Source organism: Montipora foliosa, chromosome 7, assembly GCF_036669935.1.
Source record: "Montipora foliosa isolate CH-2021 chromosome 7, ASM3666993v2, whole genome shotgun sequence".
Taxonomy (NCBI): domain Eukaryota; kingdom Metazoa; phylum Cnidaria; class Anthozoa; order Scleractinia; family Acroporidae; genus Montipora; species Montipora foliosa.
Genome location: NC_090875.1, coordinates 21,411,828 through 21,427,360, shown reverse-complemented (window position 1 = coordinate 21,427,360; position 15,533 = coordinate 21,411,828). Strand labels below are relative to the sequence as shown.

Sequence of the window (15,533 nt, the reverse complement as noted above, 5' to 3'; positions counted from 1 at the left end):
AAGACTCCAAATAACCTCCAGCGTAATTTGACAATCAACCTCGATCCATGGATGCTGAGATTCGTTGTTTGAGTGATCAAAACTGATTAATGTTGCTCAGTAAAAAAAAAAGCGAGTCTTGCGGGAAAAAAAAAGAAGCAATCCCAAGGACCTTGAGGTTACGTTTGGTAAAATTAATATGTCAAAGTTGGGCTACAGTCGTGTAAACTGTGCAAATTTCTATTACTAGCTCTAATGTAAATACCACAGTACCTCACAACCTTGAAAAAAAACCTAACGAAACACATACTGCAGAAGGACCTTCAGTTTTAAAGTCCGCACGATTTCAGAGTTTTGTCATGTGTAAACAATGTCCCCACAACGTAAATCTAGAAAGTTGTAGCTTTGCCAGGAACCAAACATTGTTTCAGGTGAATTTGTTACGGAGGGGGCTGTAATAGTTAGTCGGAAAACGGTTGTCGATTTTCAGTGGCTCCCTGTCATCCGTTACAAGGGTCTCATTAATTCATGTTGAAAATCAATCATTGTAAGTTTATTTCATACGAAATATTGATGGGTTTCAGTTATAGCATACTTAAGTGATGACTTTGTTTTTACTCACCAGTGTAATGCAAGTGCTCAATGAAGTATGTTAATGTAGCAATATAATGAGACAAGAACAGGTGGAGCACCTTAAAGGCTAAAGTCCCCACAATGTAAGAGTTTCACCTAATGTCCCCACAATTCCAAAGAAGTGTAAGTTTTGGTCCCCACAATGTGTGTAAAAACTGTCCCCACAGCGTAGATGTGGGATTTTGTAATTTTTTTTGGAGTGCATAGCATACTCTATCCGAGTACACTCAAATGCTATACATATTATTTGGTAATGTCTCAAGGAACACCAGGTCCACACAATGTAGATTTGGAACACAAGTCCCCACAACTGGGTAAAGGTACGTATGTATGTATGTATGTATGTAAAGTTCGCGGACCAACCCGTTGCGAAAACGGGTCTACCACCACGAACGGTGTGTGCATTGGCATGTGGTTTGAGCATATTAGACAACATATTCGTGCTTACAACTGTACTTTCAACAACGCCATTTTCATTTAATGCCATGTATGAAGTTCGTGCTTGCGCTATAAAAGACGAATATCAGCCATTCACTACTTGTACGATCCCATAATGCAATACGTTTCAGTTTTTTTTGGGGGGGGGAGGGGGGGAGGGGGAAGGGGGTCTTTACATAAAAACAATGGCTATCCAGTTGACTGAAGCATGATACAGTCCCAAGAGTAAATATTAAACTTGTATTGTGTTTATGTAAAGAACACCCTAAACATATTGCATTATGGGATTGTGCAAGTAGTAAATTGCACAACCATGCAACATATGCGCTTTGGTTAACTTCGCGCTATTTCAGACAAGTGACCCATCTCAATCCCTTGGGTAATAATTTCTCATGCAAGACTTGTGATTAGCTTGAAAGGTGTGGTTTCGTGGGAAAATCAATCTAAACTGAAATAATTTATTTGGTTTGTAAAATGCCATTCCACAAATACGATGAAGTTGTACGCTGCTAGTCATATGACATCATAGGCTCCTGCTCAGAAGTTTAATTGCAAATGCCCTCTATCATCATCGACATCTCCATTGTCATCATTAGATCATCCTTAACCTCCTCATCATCAATACCATTATCATCACCAATGTTGTGGCTGTCATCATCATCATCATCATCATCATCATCATCATCATCATCATCATCAATCTTATGGCAGACATGGTGTCCTCTTTCTAAATCATAATTTCCAAAATCATAATTTGAGGTTCAGTTTTCTTGTCTTCTCTACATTCACGCTGAGGTTCCAATCCATTCCCAAAATGTAATTCATTGCTACAGTTAACACAGGAAACTTGATCCCAGAAATTGATGGAAGACAAGTCTGAAACAGTATCTGGATGCAAAGCAAACCTGCTCCTCAAGATAACCCCTGCATCATGCACAGTACACAAAATATATATTCAAATATCATTAACAGTTTTGACATAAGACTTTTAAATTGCAAGAGAGGCACAAACTACCGGTAACAAATCTTGGTTGATCTTGGTCCAATCCAGAGGTATATCCTTCTAGAGGTAAAGTCGTCTTTAATTTGATGCAATATCTTTTTGTTGTATTTCCTGAAACACAATTGCACGACAAGAAAAAAAATCTCTCTCAGGCTATCCTTGAATGGCTAATGATATCAAGGCAACAATAACTACATCTTTATTTGAGGGTTTTGAAAGTTAAAGATCACATGGGTTTTTGGGCCATGTTTAAAGACACTAAAAGAATTTAACCAAACAGCCAACTCTATGGGATGGTTTACACTTACTAAGTTGCTGTTAATAAAACAGAGTCTATTGTTTTAACAAAAAGTAGTCAAGATCAAGATTAAAATAAATTAGTTGGAAAAGAGAGTCAGGGTGGAGCCAAGTGGTTTAATAGCAGTTATCAACCTCGCCTCCCATCTCTGTGACCCGGGTTCAACCCTGGTCTCGGACCACATGTGGGCTTAGTTTCAGTCGATGTCAATCTGACTCCGAGGGTTTTTCTCCGGGTACTCTGGTTTTCCTCCCTCATCAAAATCGATTTTTTTAGTCAATTCCATGTACATCCAGCTGCAGGAGGATACCCTCTGTAGGGATAACCTCTCAACTGGTATCCTTCCCTTCCATTGAATTAAATGAATAAAGTTGGTATTACAGCGGTCTTTCTTAAATGAGTGTTGTAAAACCAAAACCAAAGTAATTACTTTGGCCAATCAAAAAGGATGGAGACAATCCAGTAAACCAATCAAAACTCCAAGTAATTACATGTAGCCAACACAAAGCCCAGGAAAATGTGCATGTGCAAGCCACAATTGGTTTTGGTTTCATTTCTGATTGGTTGAAAAAATGGCGCAAGAACTTTCAACCAAACACTGAGTGAAGTAAATGCAAAACCAAAGCAATTCGCTAATGAATTACTTTCGACACTGAATCGAAAACCGCTCTATTATTATTATTATTATTATTATTATTATTATTATTATTATTATTATTATTATTATTATTATTATTATTATTATCATCCTGGCTAAGAGCAAAAGTATCGTTTGCTATCCTCCGCTCAGCTCTCCTCTGCCTTAGAGGTTCCAGAGGAAGAAGAAGGAATGTAGACCTTCAGGAAACAGACATTAGAATCCAGAATGTGACCGCCAGAATTTCTTAGTTTTCGTAATTTTTAATTTGGTTGTTTTTGTTTTTCTTTTTTTTCTGACTGATGTTATCTGCATATATATATATATATATTTTTAAATAAGAGTGGCTTTTCTTTAAGGAGCTTATCTTTATTTCCAATTTTTTTTTAGTCAGAACGCTATCATGACATGAATTTTTCTTACTACAAATAAGAATATCTTCGTAAGTTTATTGTGCGTCTCTTTTTTAATGGAAATGAATTGTAAATAGGTTTTGATAGTCTTCTTTTTGTTTTACTTCTTACTTGTAAATAGCAATTTGCTTGGAATATGTTAATAAAGGGATTATTATTATTATTATTATTATTATTATTATTGTAAAGAGTACATCAAGAGGTACACTGCATAGAAATAAAATATTACAACTTGCTGCTAGGGTGAACCCAGTATGCATGTACTATGACAGGCTGGGCGAAATAATAATAATAATAATAATAATAATAATAATAATAATAATAATAATAATAATAATAATAAAAAATAATAATAATGATTATCAAGGCTGCCGCCTAAGAAAATTTTCTTGGAGCCCTTGGGGCTTTCAACATTAAAAGTTAGTAGCCCAAATAATTTTTTCAAGATCCCAGAATTAATTAATTCCAGCTGGGATCAAATTTACAAGAAACTGAGGATGAATCAAGTAAGGTGCCCGTTTGGGCTACTTTGTTCAGAAATCTGGTTGCCCACGCTCGCAAATAAGGCGCCCCAGGCAGCCGGGCGACTGTTAGGCAGCAGCCATTGCTTATTATTATTATTATTATTATTATTATTATTATCATTATCATTATCATTATCATTATTATTATTATCGTTCTTATTACTATTCTTATCATTATAATTTACTAAAAAAACCACTAACAGGTCAGGCAGACCCTTTACTTCCTGAATATGACGCACAATAAAAATGTACAGTACCTTTTGGATTTCTTTGGGAAAATCTTCCATGTTGCCTTCAACACATGCAATGCAGAACCTCTTGGTGTAAAATATGCTACATCTCTGTAGAGAAATGAAAACAAGCATTTTGAATTTGGTGAATTGATAAGAATACACACAACTGCACATTTCAGCTGCAGTCTCAAGTCTTACTGCCTGAGAGAATCACTTTGCTGATAATTTCTCAATATGACATCAAGTTCAAATGCTAAATCTTGTAGCAGATTCTGTTTAATAGAACACCAAATAGGGTACACACAGGCTGTCAAAATATGTATGAAAATTACTGTAGGTTGATTTTTCTAAAATAAGAACACCCTCAGGAAGATTTACTCCACTATCGGACATGTTCACGAGGGTTTATTAAAACTGGACGCACATTTTATTATTAATTTTGCAGTCCTGGAAATAAAGGAAGTTTTCCTATCATGCTAAACCTCAAACAATAAGCCACTTTATAAAGACTGTGGTTTGCTCAGTGACCTAATAAATCTAGGCTCTTGCTGAACTTATATTGATGCAACTCCATGAAGAAAATGATGCAGTCAATCCAACCTCTTTTGAAGGAAAATAGCACTTATGTCCAAGTTTGACCCTAATTAGATGCACGCCCGATTTTGGAAAAGCTGCTGTCTTATAATCTTTGTAGTTATTCATAAGTTGCAGTTCTCAGATAGATCGTAGGTTCGAACTGAAATAGGATAATTAAGATACTAACAATTATTATAGATTCTAACTTATCTTAACATAAAATAAGCCTGGTACGTGGCACGCTACACCAACAAATAGAAACAACAAAAGCTACACATGTCTTGCATGAGCCGCTTTTTCTCGCTGGAGCTGAGATAGATTCTGTTGAGTCGTTCAAGTTCTTAATAGGCATATATATTTCATCTGATTTCTCGTGGACAAAAGACTGTAATGTCATAGTGAAGAAAGCTAATCGTAGACTTAATGCAATTAGGAAACTTAAAGGTGCTCACGTTAAGGAAAACGACTTAGTCGCGGTATTTTGCTCGTTAATTCAATCCATATTAGAGTATGGTTGCTTTCGCGCATCTTCCTAATTACCTATCTAACACTTTGGAAGGAATTCAAAAGAGAGCTTTGTCGATCATATACCCTGAATCTTAATTCCCATGATGTTGCGCTAAAAAGATCCAATTTAACTACATTGGCTTGTGCTGTGAGGCTGGATAAGCCATATAATCTGTGACATAAAAGTGAGGCGAAAGTCTCATACAACACAATTCGATTTAGGAATTTCGTCACTTATAAATATTCATAATATGCATTTAGTAATTAATCAAAATTCGATATATTTTATATAAGCATAGTACAAATTGTAATAATTATGCTTATTACATACGTAGCTGTTCTTGACCACAACCTGTAATTCAGTCTTGACTGCGAGAGGTTGAAATAAACAAATCATTCATTCATTCATGAGGCTTAAATAATACGGACGTGTAGCACATAGCACCTATCCACTTGCATACGACATATATAGTGAATGGTTACAACAATATCCTAGAGATTTTAAATTGAAAAGCGTTGCGTCAAAACCTAAAGAATATACCTGCATATATGACTTAAATTATTATAGCTTTGATAATAATATAGTAAGAAAACAAGCAAAAAATAATCATCGCATCATGTAGCAGAGAATAACACTAATTTTGACAAATGCAACACTGGAAAGGTTAGGACAAATAAAAAGATAAAAAACTTACGTACTTCGGTTTACGCTTGTACCAATGGAGACAGGGAAATGGTACCAGTAGCAGATCCCATAATCTTACTGATAGCACGAATGGCAAAATTCTTATTTTACTATGAGAAATTCGTCTAGCATTTAGTATAGGACGAGATCCAAATTTTGGAAGTAGAAGAAGTTGGGAATTCACTCATTTCCTCACGATAATTCCTACGCCCTTGTGGGCACTCTATATGACTCGTTTTCCTGTGAAATTCTAACACGTTCCATACCTCTAATTAAATGCTAGATGATTCGAATAAATGAGAACAGTTTTCTTAAAACGGACAATGATTGTTGCTGCAATGTTAACACAAGGAAAGCAAAGAGCCTAATATAATATTATATCAAAACAAAGCGGTCGGTAATGTCACTGCCATTCAAAGATAAGATTACTCAGCCAAAATTGTGGAATGGTCAGTTGATAAAAATCGATCAAAATAGAATCGATCAAAATCGATCAAAATAGAATTTCATAATCCTTCCTTGTATTTGGACAATTGTTCATTGACGTGACTTTAACAATTCCCACAGTTGACAGATCCCTCCACCTTCTCCCATCTGACCTTGTAGCTTGGTCGGTAGAGCAGCGCTGATCGAACCTGAAGGTCGTGGGTTCAATTCCCACCCTGGTCAGAGTTTTTCTCCGTCCTGATATGGGCTCATTTCCATCAGTAGGGCTAACACTCACATGGTTCGTATGGGGTAGAAACCTAGCACTTCACATTACACTCTAATCAGTTATGTATGTGGGTTGAGTTTGTTAATTCTCTACTCTACTCTGCAGTGTCCCGAGAACATTAATTTTTCTCTGGGTACTCTGGTTTTCTCCTTGCCTCAAAAACCAATATTTGATTTGATTTGAGTTCATTAGATTTAATTTCAATGTTAACAGTGTTTCCAATATTACAGGGCCCCCTGCATGTTAAAGGACTTGACACTTCAAGTTCATAGTCATTTATTATCATCAATAGGGAAGATATCCATGACATCACCTATTATCATTAATGTGCCAACCGGAGCCTCATTGGCTGTCGATACAAAGAATCTTTTGTTTCTGTGGTTGTCACATTACAATAACAAAAGCAAGGTTTGTAAACAGATATGGGGCTGGAAAATTTCCGAGCAAGCGAGTCACGCAAATTTCGCATTTAAGTCTAAGCACCCATTTCAAATAGCGATGATAAACAGTTATTGAGTCTAAGCACCCATTTTAAAACAGTTCGCTTTCAGTAATTGTGTGATTGGCATGTTGACTCGCCATCCTGGCTCGCATGCCTCGCTGGCTCGCACATTGTCCAAACTTAACAGATATCTTCCCTATAGTTTCAATGTGCACTGTACATAGATACCTGTGACACGCAAACATCTCCAGAGCAGAGAAAACACTGTCCGCCAAGTGTAAGATGCCCCGCTGACGACGAGAAAGGATCACGAATAACGTACGCATCCTCCAAAAGCCTGCAATTCATGAGGGGAATACAAAACAGACCTCGGTTACACCATATTTTTTGATTCCCAGGCGAAATGTAAATACACATACACTATAGATTTAGAAAAAGGAGGTGTCTTCCCAAAATATTCATAATGGCATTCAAAACCACAGTTAGAACATATAAACGTTGATTTGTTAGACGAGGATTCTTCGTTAAATTCAGCCGCCATTTTTGATTTACTTCGTCCCCAGGGCCTATTGTGTGTAGCAAGAAGCCTGGATGCTAGTTTAAGGACAGAAGAAACAACCAAGTCTCTCCCTCAATTGAAGGATTATTCTTCATTGTCACTTTCTTCCAAATGAAGTATTATCGTTCATTTTGGACACTGAAAGCTTGATAGGGATCATGGGAAATGAACATATTTCTTTTAAAAGAGAAACCCTAATGTCTGGACTTGCAGGACTCGAACCTAGGAACGTGTAATTAATAACCCCTTCACTTAACCACTAGACTACCACACCACTAACTGCGAGGATGTCATTTTTAATTAATGTCAATAATTTTTTCTTCCAAAAGTGCCGCTGTAAACGTGTATTAACACCCGCTAAAGCCTCGTAGCCATGCCTGAATATATATTGAATCTTGTCTCTCATCTCCTTGGGGAAGTTTTCAAGTAGGTCTATACACATTAGCTGTCGATTATCAGGGCGTCACGAGGATCAGTGTCATTTTCTCCACCAATCAGATGCCATTTTTACAGCTTCTTCGCGCTTGTTAAGGACGGTGCCTACTATTGTTATTGCGCATACGTTCTGCGCATCTCAAGATACTCGGGTTTCCTATCGACGGTGCTTAATACAGTATAGCGATATTGTTGCGCGGTTCAAAACTATGCGGAGAAAGCAGAACTTAGCAAGTGCTCTTGGAATCCAAAAAGAAAATTGGAGGTAGCCATGCATTTTTCAGAGATAATTAATTAAGCTTCAATTTGGAAAAGAACGCCATACTTTGCTGTGTATTTCAAAGCTTTTTACGAATATTGTTGATGAATTATCTTCGAAAAATGCGTCGTTACCCCCAATTTTCTTTTTGGATTTCATTAAAACTTGCTCAGATCTGCGTTTCCCGCATAGTCAGTAAACCGCGCAAAAATACCTATGATAGTTATTACTGGGTTGCCAGTATGGCAATCACAGTCGGAAAGTGGGTGAGATTTGTTTGTTTGTTTGGTTTTTTTTTTTCTCTTTTTTTCCGTGTCGGGAAGAGTCTTTCCTATCACTCTCTTGCTAAGTGGTGTCTTTGTGCGTAGAGTCTTCTGCGCGTATTTTGCTAGGATTTCAGGGGGAGTAGAAAGGCGTAGATTTCCCTGGTTTGACACAGTAGAATATTAACCTACAATGGCGTCGAAGATTGAAACGCAAATGGCGTTTTGGAGTATCTTTACACAAAATATACCCTTATGGAGCTAAAGAATGGAACGTAAATTGGATAAACAAGACAGAAAAATTAATATCTGGAATCTTAAAAGCAACGAGTAATGGACTTCGACAACAACCTTTCGCCCGTCGAGCCGTAATCAAAGTGAGCTGTAGTTCTAATATTGTACCAAGTGTGGTGTTTTGTACAACACTGAAATCAAATGGAAAATTCTCTAGTAAGAAGGTCTCAATGGGGTAAGCGTGTGGCATGAAACGCCCAAAAAATTAACCGTGTGTCGTGAAAAAGGGAAAAAATTAACCGTGTGTCGTGAATTATTTTGTTCAGATAACCGTGTTGTTTGTAGCTTTTCCTAAGCTCTAAACAATTATTTGATGTAAAAATTAAGCGTGCACTGTGAAATCGCGAAATTTTTAACCCTGTACCGTGTTTGCTAAACCCCCATTGAGACCCTCTAGTAACTTATGGGTTTAACAAAGACAGAGAACAACTTAAGTGGGTCTGTTATCTCTGTTGTCTGGCTTATTTATATCTACGTGTACTCAATTCTGCACATTCTTCAGGTAACAATTGAAAATTTCACTAATTTTTGTTAAATATAGCATACGTCCTCGTGAGTTTGTATTTCCCGTCTGCCGTAAACTTGATTTCCACTCTCAAAATTACCTCTAGAACCTACCTTCTGCGTAGAATAAGCTTTAAGAATGATGTTTTTGTCTTCTGTGGTCATACTTGACGATTCGGGAACATTTTGTGAAAAAATATTTATAACGGGCCACACGCGCAACTTGTGCGCCCGAACTTGCACAACATCCACTCGGCCTTTTGACATCCCATTGAAAAAAACTTGTAAAATATTCGCGGAACGGTCGATTTCTCTGAAATTTGAAAGGGTGATTGCTAACGAATATAGAAAGATTTTCATTAAGCTTTTGTGCTTGTCAGCGTTGTGATTTGCGATAATTCACAAGTCTTTTTTTGTATCTCATAGATGTTCAGACAGATGAAGTGTAAATATTCAGTTAAATATTACAACAAAATTAAAAAACCAAAGACGTTGTTTTACTCTGAAAACGACGAACGATTAATATTCTCTCCCGTAGTTCATTCAGTTGACGCAAGGTGATCACGCGCACCTTTATGGTTGCCTAGCACGAGATCAATTTCTTTCTTTTGACAAAACATTAAAGTCAGAGACTGCAGAAATTTTCGTGTTTTTACGACCCTCACTCCAGGAGGACTTATTATACTAGTCACCAGGCGTCCCGAGTTGAGTGCCATTTGAATTGGACACTTTGCGAGGACAACGGTTTCTGGCCGCCATTTTAGCCGGTTAACTTACAAGTTCTACGGAGACTGGTGGCTTCGCGTTGCTTCCTGGAGATGCTTCAGTGGATTCATGGTTTAGAGAAATTCATGTTCCCCGAGCCTGGCATGTTCATTTAGCGACTGGATTCGATTTTTGCGAAAAGAATCGTCCTTGTTTTGGGTCGATCGGAGTCCCTAAGCTGGCTTCCGTCTCCTACCTTGTCACTATATACTATGAAGGAAGGTGAACGGGGACCATTTTCCCCGAAACTTCGTGTACGTATTAAAGACAACAGCAGCTCACCACATGGTAAGTTTTATCCATTTTTATTTCCATTTTCTAGCAAATTTTCAGACCTAAACTTCGCCTCATATGTTCTCTATATTTCCCAATGTGGCAAACAGTGAGCCTGGGTTACCTGTGGTTAGAGCGTCCTGCTTCCCACCCCTCTCAGTTCCCATTCTGTTGTTTACATGCGCTCACGACAGAGGTCGATCAAAGAAAAACCCGCCGTTGATTTCCAACAGGATGTAACACCTGACTGCCAGTAATTTCCGAAGAACAAATGAACAATTCGTTCAGTTACAGGCGAGGCATTTTAGAACAACGATTCACTTTTCCTTTCTGATGAAATGCAGGATTGTCATGTGGCCTTGACTCGCCTGGCGTGACATTCGCGGTTGTGGCGTGAATAATTATCAAGCGCCGCTAGATTTTCTCCCAACGCTGTCATTATAAAGCCTTATTGTCGTCTTGAAATCGAACTTGATTTTTTTGATATACATAATATTTCTTTCAGGAATACAGGGTTTTTTGGTGCCGTTCTTTTCTATGGCTCATTTGCTGCTTTGCGCGTGATTTATTCCCGATTTCCTTCGCATTTATTTATTATATTTTTGCGCCTTTTTAAACGGCCCAGGGATTGCTGTGAGAACTAAAATGAAAAGGGTCTTAGTTTTCCGGGTCTTAGGTCTTAGGTCTTAGAGCAGCGGTGATCTAATCCGAAGGTCGTGGGTTCAAATGCCACCCTGGTCAGAGTTTTTCTCTGTCCTTGTGTGGGCCCAATACTCCATGCCTATACTAGGGTTGATCTCTGGTGGAATAATTAGGTATAAAAACTTCACAGAAGTGATAGGCCTCACTCGAACTTGGAATCATTAAAACCTTGTTTAAAATCTTTGTTTCGTTGAAGTAGAGTGTACGTCGTATAAGTTGAATAAAAAGGGAAATGTTAGTTTGAGGGATGGAAATAATAAGTGATTACCGCAAGATAAGCCTGATCAGCACATGATATGCACGTGATGTGTTTTTTTCTGGTGGCCTTATTAAGCATATTAAGTTTTCAGAGCTTCACAAGAAGTGACATTTTCACGCCCCGCTCAGAGGAAATAAAGCGAACACGCAGGTAAGTTGTAAGTATTGTGGGGATGTAATTGAACAACTAAGCTGTCTCTATCAGTTAAACCGGAATTACAATTTCGCTGAAAGAAGCGAATCACATTTCTAATATTGTACAATACAGCTTTGTGAGATTCGCATTTTAACACCACCATTTCTTGGTGTGTTATCCAGATCTAATCGATCCATTGATCTGCGCGATAGGCGCAAACAGAGATTAAAGAAAATATTTATGATATTATTGCCAAATGTAAGCTTCTTTAACACAGCGCTATAAAGTTATGGATTCCACAAATTTGAGTGTCGAGTATTTATAAGTCAATGAGTCAATGAGTCATGAGTCAATGAGTCAATGAGTCAACGAGTTAGTGCAGTTAATTAAACCATAAAATGAAAGCTAAAATTTCAGAGAGTGCTTAGGCCTAATAACTGAAAAGAGGGCTCATGCTTAATCAACAAATTATTGCTATATTGACTGTGAGTCCATTGACTCATTTGACTCATAAAACATGCGTCCTCCACAAATTTCACACGACGTTTAGTCATTCCACTCATCTTGGTCACCCAATGGAAAGTTTAATAGATCATTACAAAAGGCCCAACTTCTAAAAATTGGATGTTAGAAATCCCTTTATGGCAAAGTGGAAAGAAACATTGCTATTTTCATGGCTAGCAAGCGTAGCAAGTAAGCGAGCAAGGTATTTTGCATAGTTAAATAGATACACATACTCTATCAGCGGCGGGTCTAAAACACAGGTCACATTCCACAGGTCACTCGTTGCAGGTCATTGTTTTATGTTTTGGAAAGTAACCAAAACCCTCAATTTGGCTAACCCTAGGCCTAAGGTTGGTTTTTAGGCCTAGGGTTAGCCAAATTGAGGGTTTTGGGTTACTTTCAAGAAGGTAAAACAATGACCTGCAACGAGTGACCTGTGGAATGTGACCTGTATTTTAGACCCGCCGCTCTATTAGTTACACCGGGGAATTCGAGTTTCGAGGACAGAAGCGAATCACATTTTTCAGATTGTACAATACAGCTTAGTGTGGTTGACAATTTAACACCTTTTTTTTGGTATGGGTATCTCGATTTAATCAATCCATTGAAATAATCTCAATTTTCGCTGCCATCTTAATTTAGGGGGAAAACAGAGTAGATGGATTTTTTTGTCCAAACATATTAAGCTTCTCTAACCACTCTACAAAGCGATGGATTGCACAAATTTCACGCAACTTTTTATCATTCCACTTATCTTATTTAGCCATCCGGTTGATATGCAAATAGCTGAACGAGTATGCTGCCCATAAATCATTACAAAAGGTACAACATCCGAAAATTGGTTGTTGATAATCCCTGTATGGCAAAATAGATAGCAACATGCTATTTTGCGGTAGTTGCCAAAACGCGGGGCCGGGGTAGGGGTCGGGGTGTCATTTTTTTCCTAATTTTTTTGTTTTTAATTTTTGTCGTTATTGTCCAGTACTATTATTTCAGGAAAACAAGAAGACCTTTCAGACATAGACAGCAACACACAAAGTTACATACTCAAGATTCGTTGGTTTTCACACAATCAAAATGAAGAAAATAGCTCTCGTCATCCTTGTTGCTGTCTTTGTAATCGCCGGTTTGGTTGTGGAGACTGACTGCCAGCCACCACGACGACCTCCAAGTGGACTTATTGCGAAAAGAATGCAGTTGCAGGAAAAGGTTGGAATGTGATAGAGCGGTTTTCAAATGAGTGTCGTAAAACGAAAACCAAAATAATTACTTTGGCCAATCAAGGAAGGACGGAGACAATCCAGTAAACCAATCAAAACTCGAAGTAATTACACGTAGCCGACACAAAGCGCGGGAAAATGTGCACTCGCGAGCCACGATTGGTTTTGGCTTCACTTCTGATTGGTTGGAAAAGTGGCGCGAGCATTTTGAACCAATCACTGAGTGAAGTAATCATAAACCACAGCAATTCGCTAATTACTTTCGACACTCAATCGAAAACCGCTCTATGTACCTTGGTTGAGTTACTTTTTGTTGAAAATGGATATGCTGACTTGCCATTCATTTTGGGAGGGGTCGATACGAATCGAAATTTTTACGAACCTTCTTGTGGATGATTTCATTCCGCATCACATTTCCTTTTTTAAAAAAAATTCGAGGGCCGAGGAGATGCTTCATTCTGTCTCAAACAAAAGAAAACTGCCTCATATTTTTTTGCACAGAAACATACTGAAATCATTTCCAAAAAGCTTGAACTTCCACTTCGACAGTGTTGTTCAGAGACGCAAACCTGGCCGAAGTGGCGAGAGTTCGAAACTTGTAAGCAATTTTCATGTTGACAAGGTTGATCAGGAAAACACAAGTTTTAACATTTATCTTACCTGAACTTTCAGAGAGAAGCAAGAAGCATCCATCCATTCTTTGGACGTGACAAGAAGCCCTGGATGCCACAGCGCAGGTTAAAGAAGAATGAATGATCGTTGGTTTCCACGATAAATCACCCACAGCTCCTCCGTGATAACAGTGATGTTTTCTTTGCAATGAAATAGCTTAGTATCCTTCATATGTAACCACTTTGTAGACCTACATTTGCGGTCTTACCTTTTGGGACTCTCTAAATCCTCTATCAATACGTGCCTGATATTCCAGTCGTAGGAAAAACATCAAATTTTCAGGAACAGCTAATTCAGAATGAATCGTCTCATTCAAGAACTTCCCTGATGATTCCTTTTGTTATTTTTTCCACATTAATTAAGAAAACTCGAATCACTGGATTTCAATGTCACAATAGTCGTGTTAAAGAGAGTGAGTTACACAGCAGGGGGACAGTGATATGCATGCAAGCACAAAGTGTACAGAAAACAAAATAAAATTGTTTGATAAAAGTGTTCTTCGCACTTATCTTGACAATTTAAGCAATTACCTCTTACAGACACCAGAGAAATTCAGGTTGCTAAAACATTTGTACTTTAATGACTTACCTTCAAGTATTTCTCCGACGATCAGATTATTTGCTGACGATTGCTTCCTGTATCGTACTGTATTAAATACTGAACTACGGATATCAGATTTCCAGCATTTTCATTGGCACAGCCTATCAGTTCATATACCGCGGTACCTAATATGTTTAAGGAACGCGTCAGCTAGCAGAAAGCATTTGCAGCTAGCTCTGAGAAAAAATTGCCGACAAAAGCCCTTTTGGACCGGAATTGTCCAAGGCAGAAATCAATGCTTCAGTGGAAGAGTTGTTGACCCTGGAGTTTTTCTAAAACAATTATTCTACTCGGGCTTGCTGGATATTAAATGATTATAACCAACTCGGCGCTACGCGCCTGGTTGGTTATCTATCACTTCGTATCCAGCGCGCTCTCGAAGAATATTTGTTAAATAGCTAGTCCTGTGGATGGTCAAATCCTTCAGGGTGACTTAACCGCCTTATCTATAGGAAAAGGACTGGCAAATGCTATTTAACCCAGAAAAATGTCACACAATTTGCTTTTCTACAAAGAAGAATGATAAACCATAACTGAATGGTCATACATTTCATAGGGACCACCACCATTCATACTTAATTATACTCTCAGAGGCCTTTAAATGGGCAAGTCACTTGATTTCCTCAAGTGCTAAGCAGACTCTAGGCGTTATCAGGAGAAACTTTAAGCATACTTCTGTAGAATGTAAATCTAAACTTTACTCTGTAGCCTACTAAGACCTAAACTTGAATATGATGGCTGGGCATGGTATCCTTCTCCCCGGAAAGATAAATATCAATTAGACATGGTTCAGCGCTCTGCTGCAAGATGCTGCTTTAATAATTATTCAAGACAGCCTGGTGTTGTAACGAAAATGCTAGAGAAACTGAAGTGGCCATTTCTTGAGGAAGACAGAAGCTCTCGCGTTTGAATATTTCTATGGTTTTGTCAACAGAAAGGTTCATCAAATCGAGAAACGACTTTTTCCACTTAGAAACACAAATCGTGCGAATGCAAGCGCATTCTA

The 15,533-nt window shown here is 38.0% G+C and overlaps 1 protein-coding gene and 1 long non-coding RNA gene across 6 annotated transcripts in view; one reads left to right on the top strand and one right to left on the bottom strand.

The window, feature by feature from the left end:
- LOC138011319 (cysteine-rich DPF motif domain-containing protein 1-like) overlaps positions 1-7,821 on the bottom strand; it is an 11,274-nt gene extending 3,453 nt beyond the window's left edge. The window contains exons 1-5 of one of the 4 annotated variants that reach the window (XR_011124689.1): positions 7,503-7,821; positions 7,312-7,420; positions 4,183-4,266; positions 2,066-2,164; positions 211-1,777 (exon numbers count right to left, since the gene is read on the bottom strand). Coding sequence is in view for 1 of the 4 variants with exons in the window: in XM_068858288.1 (XP_068714389.1) it covers positions 2,132-2,164; positions 4,183-4,266; positions 7,312-7,420; positions 7,503-7,624 (348 nt within the window). In the remaining 3 variants the exon portion in view is untranslated. The other 3 variants (XR_011124688.1, XR_011124687.1, XM_068858288.1) reach the window with 3 other exon arrangements.
- Positions 7,822-11,470: 3,649 nt separating this feature from the next.
- On the top strand, positions 11,471-14,422 carry LOC138010867 (uncharacterized). Of its 2 annotated transcripts, none has more exons than XR_011124574.1 (3): positions 11,471-11,546; positions 13,032-13,244; positions 13,928-14,422. It is a non-coding gene; the product is annotated as an uncharacterized lncRNA (long non-coding RNA). The 2 variants fall into 2 exon arrangements; XR_011124575.1 differs by having other exon boundaries at positions 11,495-11,546; positions 13,018-13,244.
- The last annotated feature ends 1,111 nt before the right edge of the window (positions 14,423-15,533 follow it).